This window comes from Hippocampus bargibanti, linkage group LG05, assembly GCF_051943395.1.
Source record: "Hippocampus bargibanti isolate YZ-2025 linkage group LG05, ASM5194339v1, whole genome shotgun sequence".
Taxonomy (NCBI): Eukaryota; Metazoa; Chordata; class Actinopteri; order Syngnathiformes; family Syngnathidae; genus Hippocampus; species Hippocampus bargibanti.
In genome coordinates, this window is record NC_142738.1 from 22,121,900 (window position 1) to 22,134,201 (window position 12,302).

Sequence of the window (12,302 nt, forward strand, 5' to 3'; positions counted from 1 at the left end):
CGGGAGAGCGCACACGTAACAGGAAAATGGGGACCCCGACTTTGACTGTTTTCAGCAAATAACCAATTAAACTTCTGTCTCTTCTGCGTAGTTCCTAGACATCGGTGAGGCCATGTATAAGTTTCGTTTTCAATGAGAAAAAAATGCCCGTTTTAATTACAGTCGATGACGATTTGCGTAGTTTTTTGTTTCTTACTTCCGTATTTCGGAGTTGAGCTATACTACATTTCCCGTCAAGTCATCGCAATGCCATTGCCGTATCCAGGAAGATGAGTGATGGTTGTCATGCAAAACAGTCGACACAGCCGAGTGGCGGTCGTCGGGTGACAGACATGCCTGAAGTATCTTTTTTCATAGGGCAATGCTAAAAGTAAAGAGAGGCGCATAATTTAAATTTAGATTTTTTTTTGGTTTGCCGCGAGTACGTAGTAATGGATGTCGCGTGTAGTATGCGGGAAATTCGGCCAATTTCTGGCCGCGTTAAGTTGACTGTGTTGGATGAATCAACCCCCTTCAACCCAGCTCCAGTCATGAATGTCTGTGATGAGGCAGAAGCAACAGTGGAGCAGTATCTGTCCCAGGAGAGGCTGGTAAGGTCACAAAAGACACACGGATAAATATACGCTCTTCATTGATATTGTAAATTCAATTCACTTTATCGAAAGGGTTGATCCTAATACACCCAGTATTTGTGAGCATCAAAATAACAAATGTAATCAAATCTATTCATTTCAGTTGTAGTAAGAAAAACTTCAGCCGTCATCTGTACTTCTTTGAAGGTGTCGGACGTTTCGCTTTGTCAGCAAACTTCTGACGAAGTTTCTTGGATCAGAAGCGAAACGTCCGACACCTTCAAAGAAGTACAGATGACGGCTGAAGAAACCTTTTCATCGATGGACCACTGCTGTACGACTGAGAGCTTACGCAGAAGTAAGGAAAACTGTATAAGAGTGGATAGGTTCTGGTCTTTAATAATAGAGTTGGCATTTCTTGTGAAGTTAGAATGTTCTCCTCAGGCTTGTGGGTTTTGTTGTTAGGGTGTTTGGGATTCCTCGCACATTCCAAAAAACATGTGTGCTAACTGTGTGTGAGTGTGTATATTCACTGCTTGTTTTTCTATATATGCCGGGAATTGACCATAAGAAAAGTCTCCCTGCACATCACAGAACAAATATGTCATCAAAAGAATCAAATAATCAAAAAACCATGATGCCTTCTCAATTTACTTACACATTGAATTGCTCTTTGTGAAAAATGGGCTTAATTGAATACTAAGATTATGTTCTCATACACAAAATTATTTTTTTTTTTAAAAGAGCAGAGATCATACTCTTAAAGGGCAACCAATGTCACTTTTTTGTTTTTTAACTGACATCAGAAAAACATTTTATAGCATCTAAAATACCCAAAACACACAATATGATATTTTTATTGAAATGCAAAACACCAATAAAAATGACTTAAATTGTCCAAAATCTGGAAAAAATTTAGCTGCGAATTGGGCATTTTCCCGCAAGTCCCGCCCCCAGTTCGTGACATCATGCCAAGACGTCTTGCATTGCTGGAGAATCCAAACAATGGCTTCAGATTCGGAGAATATGCTTTCTTGTTACACATCCAGTTATGAATATGATTCAAATAGTTCTGAAGAGGAAAGCATACATGTTTGCCATCGATTAAAGAACTCCTTCCGTGTCATTTTGAGGCATCAGGACTGCACTGTCGCGTCCCACAAAAGAAGCAGAAAAATGGCGACCAGCTCCTGTGAGGAATGAATCAGCCCGTTTCCACAGGCTGATAAATTCCTTCCATGAAGCTTGGACTCCCTCTGCTGGCTTTTGGGTGCAACACAAGGTTTAAAAAAAAGAAACAGCACAGCAAAATACATTGACGTGATGGAAAGACGCTACAATGCGTCTTTTTTACGGTCAGGAGGCGGTTTACTGACGTCACACACGGACTCGTCACCAACTCAAAAACAAGACTTCCTGAATGTGCAGCGTGAGTCTTAAAACGTAATATATAGCTATATGCGGTGGAATCTTATTATTAAAATACCCAAAGTAGAAGTCATTTGAAGCCATTTTACAAATTATGGACACAACTTGTCCGGAGACGTCGGTTGTCCAAGTCATATACACAGTTATATATTATTCACCGCACTAATTTGAAAATACATATGCACATTTTTGAAGTATTTTTATGATAAAAACATGCATTGCAGGTCAATGGAACACTCCAAAATTTCCCCTGGTGTGAGAGTGAGTGTGAATGTTTATTTTTCTGTCTATCCTGCAATTGGCTGGCAAACAATTAAGAGTGAACCTCACATGCCGCCTGAAGACAGCTGGAATAGATGCTGGCAGCTCCCATGGCCCATGTGAGGATAAGCGCATCAGAAAATAGATGGGTGGAAGGATACATTTTTTGTCACTTTCCAGGTGCACCAGATGGGCAGATGGGTCACAGATGCTGTACAGTTATATTTATATGGCCCACATAGTGAATATGTTGTACCTACTGTAAATCAAGTGTGAATTGCCTCCATTATATTGACATTTCTAGTTCTCTTCCTTTGTGTATGTATACCTTTTGGCTTTTCCGTTCAAGGGGTCATCACAGCGAATCAGTTTCCTCCATCTTCAGAGGTTTGATTCGCATGTTTGTTTTGGCCAAGCTTTTTCATCGGATGCCCTTCCTGACACACCCCTCTGTATTTATCTGTGCTTGGGACCGGCACAAGAAGACACTAGCTTATGTCCACTTGTGGCTACAGATCAAACAACTCTCTGAACTTAATAAAGATGAAGATGCTGAGTAAAAGGCTCCCAAATACAAAATGGTCATCGGCACAGCAACATTAAAAAAAAAAAAAACTATACTTACTGTTTGACAACAATGCTTTTCTGTATGTGATGGCTATTTAAAACATTGTAGTTCAGGGGTGTCAATCTCATTTTTGTCGCAGGCCACATTGTACTTACGGTTTGCTTTGGAGTACTTACGGTTTGCTTTGCAGCACACATAAAATGATGTGGTGGGCCAGATCTGGCACTCGGCCGGGCCTTGACATTGACACCTGTCCTGGAGATAGAAATTCAGTCGAATTTACACAATACATGATAGGCAACAGTCCTGAGTTGAGCCTGCCCTTTACAGGAATTACTGTGCCGAACAAAAGACCTATCTCAGGTGACTTCACTGGAAATCTGCGTGGACACTCGGGAAAACAGCCTTGGTAACTTTGGTAAGCTACACAGCATATCTGCAATCTTTAACTACCGTATTATCTTTTAGACAAATACATTTGCTTTATCTCATTTATCTATGTGTGGTTGTTTCTTTTTAAACAATGGTCTCATTGTATTATATATATTTGAATCTAAAATTAATATGCAACTATAAAGGTCACACAGTTTCATAAGCATAATAATATGATGACCTATGTGGACATTTTGAAAAAAAAAGAAAAGAAAAAAAAAAATAATAATTAAGAAACAAAAAAGTAGAGCACTTAGCTAGAAATAGATTGCTATGTCTTTTTAGGGTTGATACTAATACTGATCATTTGGAGCAGAGAAGGGCATTAACTGATATTTGGAGCTGGTATTCATATGCAGTAAAATGAAATTATGACATTTTGACCAGTACAATGTAAAACACATACCTTTGTTAAAATTGCTTCAAGTTAGGCTGCTTGATATTGGAAAAACATGTGATATGGTTGATCATTGCAGCAGTATAAAACATTCTTGCGATATTTCACATGTACCTAAAGAAATGACGGTTCTCCTATTGGTTGCTCAGGGTCAAATAAAAGCAGATACGTAATGTCATCATTGTTTTCATGCATGCTTTTTGTACAGGGTGACCCAAAAAGATGCGTACCCATGAAAATTTCAATTGTGGCTTTGATTAAAAAGCTAGCTATTTCAAATTACAACCACACATTATTCAGTTTATGGAAGACCAAGACCATTCGGGAGGGTGACCCAAAAAGATGTGTCCTACTGAGTCCCTCACTGCAGCAATGTTTTCTCCTGAAAGAGGAGTGTGTAAAAGTGATTGACAACTTTGTCAGAAGAGTACAGGTTTGCTTGCAACGAAATGGTGGACATTTGGAACACATCTTGGGAAAGCCATAAATTGACTACAAATTGACAGAAATAGCTGAAAACTCTGGTGAATGGTCTTCCATAAACCGAATAATGTGTGGTTGTAATTTTCAAGAAATAGCTTATTAATCAAAGCCACAATTGAAATTTTCATGGGTATGCAGAGGTCGCCGGTTTGCGTCCCGGTCCGGCCTCCCTATGTACAGTTTGCATGTTCTCCCCGGATCCTCCGGTTTCCTTCCACACTCCAAAAACATGCATGGAGGCAGATTGACCACTACAAATTGTCCCTAGGTGTGACTGTTGTTCGTCTTTGTGTGTGCCCTGCGATTGGCTGGCAAACAATTCAGGGTGTCCCCCGCCTCGTGCCCGAAGACAGCTGTGATAGGCTCCAGCACCCCCTGCGACCCTAATGAGGAATAAGCGGTACAGAAAATGGATGGATGGGTGGATTATTCATTTATTCATTCATATTCGAACCGCTTATTCCTCACTATTTTTTGGTATGTACTGCAATCCTATTTGAATCAACTTTCCAGATTTTTATGCAATATACTTTTTTTATTCACTTTGCATTGTTATTATTTGAACCAAACAAAATGTCTCAATTGTGGGAAAAATAAAGGATTTCTCTCTCAAAAGTGCATGGGGTTCCCAGAAAATGGCAACATCTTGTAGAAACCACTGGGGGAAAATTATATACAGTAAAGTCTCGTTATATCGATATTCAAGGGAGTCCGAAAAAATATCGATATAACCGGGACTATCGATATATCCGACCCTGTTTGCATGTAATTTTCTCCGTGCGTGCATAGAAATAGCATCGATATAACCGGGACTATCGATATATCCGCTATCGATATAACGAGACTTTACTGTATATATAAATACAAGAAAGAAATAATTTCCAGAGGTTTTGAAATTTTAAGATAATCTCTTATCATTGTGCAGATTTTTACAAGCGCAGACACTGACATATAACAAAATGCCATACTGCATCTGATATTTGTCTCGACTGATAATCACTCTATCTTAGCACCTGGCTCTCTAGAGTTTAACTGAGGGCTTTTGTACAACTCATTAAAAAAGGTCATCTAATTTGTCATTTCAATAGTGATCTCATTCCATAGGTTCTTACTTGCCCATGCTGGTGCAGCTCAAAATGAACAACAGTGTCCTTATGTCGACACGGTGAGTAATAATGACACAGTACACAAAATGAACATAGTCTTCAAGTTTTCAAAGTGGTTTTGAATCTGCTGACATCATATTTTACAGTATAAACTGCCCAAAGACCGTCCAACCATTTTCTGTTGCTCTTGTGATCAATATGCAATATACCACGTACCTCAATGTTGTAAATGTACAGTCCTGACACTGGAAGGCCAATTAAATCAAATAGAAAATATATTACTTATGCAAATGATAATTCCAGTGAAGTTTTCAACTTGCAAAGGAAGTATTAAGTAAGAGGTGTTTTATTGCCATAGGAACTTGGGAACAACCTTATCCCACCTACAGGTTCTCTGGATGTCTTGCTGCTGCCTACAAGACTTGGATGGAATTTCAACTCTTTCCTCTCTCAGGGTACCTGTCATAGTCACAGTATCTTTTCAAATACGTCTTTTATTCAATATTTACAAAGAGTATTTTTGGTCATTGGTTGTTTTTTTATTATGTTGTCTTCCATGTTTCAGGAACTGTACTTAGCCTTTAACAAAGTGTCAGATTTGAGTCCGGTTGGCATGCTGGAGAATCTACAAGCATTAGACCTGGAAGGGAATGATGTGGATGATCTCGTCCAGGTTCAATATCTCAGTTTGTGTGGAAAACTGGAGACCCTCACCTTGGAGGGAAATCCTGTGTGTCTACAGCCGAACCCAACTACTACACAAGTAGGTAGTAATAGATATATCTTCGGCTTTTCCCTGATCTATATATATATATATATATATATATAGATCAGGGAATATATATATATATATATATATATATATATATATATATATATATATATATATATATATATATATATATATATATATATATATATATATACACAGTGAGACCTTGGCTTCCGAACTTAATTGGATCCCAGACAGAGTGTGTAAGGCGAAAAATGTGTATCCCCAAAAAATTTTTCCCATAGGAAACAAATAAAATGAGAATAATCCATTCCCAGGTCTCCATAAAATATACCTTATTATATACCCTATTCTATGTATAATAAATGTGCTATTGGATTGTAATGAAAGAAATACACTGCACTGTATAATAAAGTCACTTTATTTACATTTGTGATGGTCGTTGATGGCTCTTAATTGACACCTGCTGCTTTCTGACTTTTAAGATCTTACGAAACTGAGGCATCACATTATCATTCATCATGTTGATGATTCTCATAGCCTTTTCTGGATGGAAATGTTCAATAAAAGCCTGCACATCAACTGCTGGATGGCCTGCTTCTGCTTGTCTTTTTGAAGGCAAATGAAATCCTCTGTGTTGAGGACCTCATTATGGTCAGCAACAAGCTCCTCGATGTCATCTGCATCCACTTCGAGTCCCGTAGGTGCTGGCACAGATTTTATTACAACAAAAGCCGCGAGTCCGATGATTCCACGGAAGCGGAATAAAATGCGACAAAAAAAGGCGGGCAGGGCGATCCGTCCAGGACATTCGCGATCCCGGAAAGCACCAAACATACGCCATCGCTGCTAACAATCACCTCGGGCAAAGCAAACTCTTGAACTTGCCAGCACAAGACTCAGCGAGGCGCGAGGCGTCGTAATCTTGTCACTAGTGAGGTGACAGCGACTCGTTGAAATGTCCCAGTATGAGGGGATCAACGCGCACACCACGCACATTCGCGATCCCGATAAGCACCAAACGTACGCGATCACGGTGAACAATCACCTCCGGCAAAGCAAACTGTTGGACTTTCCAGCACAGCGAGGCGTGAGGCGTCGTAATCATATCACTGGCGAGGTGAAAGCGACTCGTTGAAATGAAATGAAATTGAAGTGTCTTCTTCGTCTGGCGGAGGTTGTGAGTGGCGGCCCCGCCCCAACTGTCAACTCGCACTTGAAAATTTTGGTGTCATTAGTCACGTGAAAGCATTGACGAAATAACGCCTTTGTGTAAAACTTTTAGGCGAAGGATGGTAGCAATGGTGAACAGTACCGGGCTCTTTATTTGTAGAATGGTCGTAGAAAGTTACTCTCAGGGAAGTGACACACAGCGTGAGAGATGTGTCAGGCTGAGATTCACATGACAGCGGCGGTGTGCACATGTGACGCCACAAACGCACACCTCGTTCATGTTTCTCAATGATCTCCTTCTTCTCCTCGACGTTGATTATTAGGGGATCATCTTGCATTCATTTCCTAAAATTATCTGCAAAAAGCTCCTCGGAGGCGATCGACGTGTGAATTCAGAGAGAGGGGGTGTGGAAAGGTGCGCCGGCTGGAGCGCTGTTCAGTCATGGGCTTCCGCTCCTCCGAAGATCACTCCGCCTGATCCGAAGATCACTCCGCCAGCCGTGGTGGGTGTGTATCGCGAAGCCAAGGTCTCACTGTATATATATATATATATATATATATATATATATATATATATATATATATATATATATATATATATATATAGAGAGAGAGAGAAAGAGAGAGATGCAAATTTCCCCATTGCGGGACGAATAAAGGTATTCTGATTCTGATTCTGATAGATAGATAGATAGATAGATAATACTGTAGCTCAGGGATACTTAAAGGACAACCGACACAATTTTATTGTTTCCTAACTGACATCAGAAAAACGTTTTAGAACATCTAAAATACCCATGCAGTTTTGATAGAAATTTAATATGTGATACTTTAGAACTGAATCATGAGAGAATATTATTCATTAAAAAAACTTAATGTTTAAGCCAAGTGTCCCGTGAGCCTTGTGATAAGCAATCAGTAAATGGATGGATGGGTAGAAGGACGGATGGATGATTGCTTGATGGAAGAATGGACAATATGCCAAATCTTCTGGAATTGGGGTTATATCATGGTGGCTCAAGAATCTCTTCAATAGTGCACATTTTGCTTCTTCTTCTTCTTCTTTTCCTTTCGGCTTTTCCCTTCAAGGGGTCGCCACAGCGAATCAATGTCCTCCATCTTTTGCTTATGGCTGAGAAATAGTTTTCTCCTGCTGATTTATAACAGTATCAAGTCTAAGTCAAAGTCAGCTTTATGACATTTGGCAGTGTTTTTTCCCTTCCACGAGGGGGCAGCATTTGCCTTTTGTCCATGTTAGCACTTCGTTACAGAAAAAACTTATCCTGTGACCTTGACAGTTTTGAAAGGCGCTTACAGATGACATTTATTATTATTATTATTATTATTATTATTATTATTATTATTATTTTATATTGTTGTTGTTATAATTTTATAATTGTTTGATTTTATTAATTTATTACTTTATTAATTTATTCTCATCTCATTTTCCGTACCGCTTATTCCTCATTAGGGTCGCGGGGGTTGCTGGAGCCTATCTCAGCTGTCTTCGGACACGAGGCGGGGGACACCCTGAATTTGTTGCCAGCCAATCGCAGGGCACACAAAGACATACAACAGTCACTCTCACACTCACACCTAGGGACAATTTGGAGTGGTCAATCTGCCTGCCATGCATGTTTTTTGAGTGTGGGAGGAAACCGGAGGACCCGGAGAAAACCCACACGGGTCCAGGGAGAACATGCGACCTCTGCACTGTGAAGCCGGTGTGCTAACCACTCGACTACCGGGCCGCCCTATTAATTTATTAATTTATTAATTTATTAATTTATCAATCTATCAATTCATCAATTCTTATTATTCTTATTATTATTATTATTATTATTATTATTATTATTATTATTATTATTATTATTATTATTATTATTATTAATCCATACCGGATCGGTCGAGGCCCGGGTTAACAACGGCCGCCATTGGTACTGTTGACCTTCAGGGTGCCAGTGGAAAATGGACTACTGTTGGTCGAAGAAGGAGGGGAGGGAGATGTGCCCGGAGGAAAAGGGAGAAATGGAACGCCAAGAGTATACAACTAAGAGTAGGAACTTTGAATGTTGGAACAATGACAGGTAAAGGTCGAGAGCTGGTTGACATGATGCAGAGAAGGAAGGTAGACATACTGTGTGTCCAGGAGACCAGGTGGAAAGGGAGCAAGGCTAGAAGCTTAGGGTCAGGGTTTAAGTTGTTCTATCATGGTGAAGACAGAAAGAGAAATGGAGTTGGGGTTATCTTAAAAGAGGATTTTGTTAGGAATGTCTTAGAAGTAAAAAGAGTATCAGATAGAATGATGAGTCTGAAGCTAGAAATTGAAGGTGTGATGTTCAATGTTGTTTGTGGGTATGCCCCACAGGTAGGATGTGAGCTGGCGGAGAAGGAGGAATTTTGGTTGGACTTTGATGAAGTCATACAGAACATCCCGAGAAGTGAGAGGGTTGTAATTGGTGGAGACTTTAATGGACATGTTGGAGCAGGAAACAAGATGATGAGGAGGTGATGGGTAGGTTTGGACTCCAGATGAGGAACGCTGAAGGACAGATGGTGGTTGACTTTGCTAAGAGAATGCAAATGGCTATTGTGAATACTTTCTTTCAGAAGAGACAGGAACATAGGGTGACCTATAAGAGTGGAGGCAGAAGTACACAGGTAGACTACATTTTGTGTCAACGGCGCCATCTAAAGGAAATCAGTAACTGCAAAGTAGTGGTTGGTGAGAGTGTAGCCAGACAGCATAGGTTGGTGGTGTGTAGGATGACACTGGCAGTGAGGAAGATGAAGAAACCAAAGGCTGAAGTGAGGACAAAATGGTGGAAGTTGAAAAAGGAAGAGTGTTGCATGACATTTAGGAAGGAGGTAAGACAAGCACTGGGTGGGCAAGAGGTCCTTCCAGATGACTGGCAAACTACAGTGAACATAATCAGAGACACAGGTCGGAAAGTACTTGGTGTATCTAGTGGAAGAAAGGTAGATAAGGAGACTTGGTGGTGGAATGGGGAGGTGCAGGAGTGTGTACAGAGAAAGAGGTTAGCAAAGAAGAAGTGGGACACTGAGAGGACGGACGAGAGTAGACAGCAGTACAAGGAGATGCAGCGCACGGTTAAAGTAAAGGTGGCAAAGGTCAAACAAGAGGCCTATGATGACTTATATGCTCGGCTGGACAGCAAGGCAGGTGAGACTGATCTTTACAGGCTGGCGAGACAGAGAGACAAAGATGATAAGGACCTGCAGCAGGTTCGGGTGATTAAGGATAGAGATGGCAATGTATTAACAGGTGCCAGTAGTGTGATGGCAAGATGGAAAGAGTACGTTGAAGAATTGATGAATGAGGAAAATGAGAAGGAACAAAGAGTAGAAGACATGAATGTTGTGGACCAAGACGTAGCAAGCATTAGCAAGGATGAAGTGAGGAGGGCGCTGAAGAGGATGAAGGGGGGAAAGGCACTCGGGCCTGATGATTTACCAATCGAGGTATGGAAGTGTCTTGGAGAGGTGGCGGTGGTGTTCCTGACTGGGTTATTCAACAAGATCTTAGATGGTGAACAGATGCCTGAAGAATGGAGACGAAGTGTACTCGTGCCCATTTTTAAGAACAAAGGAGATGTGCAGAGTTGTACTCATTACAGAGGAATAAAGTTGATGAGCCATACAATGAAAGTCTGGGAAAGAGTAGTTAAATAGGTAAAGCTCGACTAAGAGCAGAAGTGAACATTTGTGAGCAGCAGTATGGCTTCATGCCAAAAATGAGTACGACAGATGCAATGTTTGCTTTAAGAATGCTGATAGAGAAGTACAGAGAAGGTCAGAAGGAATTGCATTGTGTCTTTCTAGATCTGGAGAAAGCGTATGACAGGGTGCCCAGGGAAGAGCTGTGGCATTGCATGAGGAAGTCTGGAGTGACGGAAAAGTATGTTAGAGCGGTAAAAAACATGTATCATGACTGTAAGACAGTTGTGAGGTGTGCTGTCGGTATGACTGAGGAATTCAAGGTGGAGGTGGGACTCCACCAGGGGTCAGCTCTGAGCCCCTTCTTGTTTGCTATGGTGATGGACAGGCTGACAGACGATGTTAGACAAGAATCTCCTTGGACCATGATGTTTGCAGATGACATTGTGATCTGTAGCGAGAACAGGGAACAGGTGGCGGAGAAACTAGAGCTGTGGAGATATGCCCTGGAAAGGAGAGGAATGAAGATCAGTCGCAGCAAGACGGAATATATGTGTGTGAATGAGAGGGATCCAAGTGCAAGCGTGATGCTACAGGGAGAAGAGATAAAGAACGTGGAGGATTCTAAGTACTTGGGGTCAACTGTCCAGAGCAATGGAGAGTGTGGAAAAGAGGTGAAGAAGCGTGTCCAGGCAGGCTGGAGCGGCTGGAGAAAAATGTCAGGTGTGATGTGTGATAGAAGGGTTTCAGCTAGGATGAAAGGAAAAGTGTATAAAACCATGGTGAGACCAGCCATGATGTTTGGACTGGAGACAGTGCCACTGAAGAAAAGACAGGAAGCAGAGCTGGAGGGAGCAGAGCTGAAGATGTTGAGGTTTTCTTTGGGAGTGACCAGGTTGGATAGGATCAGGAATGAGTACATTAGAGGGACAACTCATATTAGAGGCTTTGGAGAGAAAGTCAGAGAGGACAGACTGAGATGGTTTGGACATGTGCAGGGGAGAGAGAGTGACTATATCGGGAGAAGGATGCTGAGTCTTGAACTGCCAGGCAGGAGACCGAGAGGAAGACCAATGAGGAGGTTTATGGATGTGGTCAAAGAGGACATGAAGGTAGCTGGTGTGAGAGAAGAGGATGCACAAAACCGGGATAGATGGAGGACATTGATTCGCTGTGGCGACCCCTGAGGGGAAAAGCCGAAAGGAAAAGAAGAAGATTATTATTATTATTCATATAAATTACGATGTATGGGGAAAGAGATGCCAATTTCACGGTAAGATCAGAGCATTCTCATCAAATGGTGAGTATAGTTTTTGCTTTTTTGAATGTTGCTCTGCCGTTGACCTTTTTGTGTTCGGGAGCCTTTTATTGAGCGAGTTGCTTGTTCTGTAGCCACAAAGGGACTTAAGTCCTCTTGGGGCGGTCCGAAGCCCGGATAAATACAGAGGTTTGTGTCAGGAAGGGCATCCGA

The 12,302-nt window shown here is 41.2% G+C and overlaps 1 protein-coding gene across 3 annotated transcripts in view; it reads left to right on the plus strand.

The window, feature by feature from the left end:
- lrrc56 (leucine rich repeat containing 56) overlaps window positions 1-12,302 on the plus strand; it is a 47,789-nt gene that overhangs the window by 29,342 nt on the left and 6,145 nt on the right. Inside the window, exons 1-6 of one of the 3 annotated variants that reach the window (XM_088997310.1) lie at window positions 9-104; window positions 523-590; window positions 3,160-3,247; window positions 5,246-5,306; window positions 5,606-5,702; window positions 5,813-6,010. In XM_088997310.1, coding sequence (XP_088853436.1) covers window positions 531-590; window positions 3,160-3,247; window positions 5,246-5,306; window positions 5,606-5,702; window positions 5,813-6,010 — 504 coding nt within the window. In that variant the 5' untranslated portion in view covers window positions 9-104; window positions 523-530. Of the gene's footprint in view, window positions 1-6; window positions 591-3,159; window positions 3,248-5,245; window positions 5,307-5,605; window positions 5,703-5,812; window positions 6,011-12,302 lie in introns of those variants that run through there. The other 2 variants (XM_088997309.1, XM_088997311.1) reach the window with 2 other exon arrangements.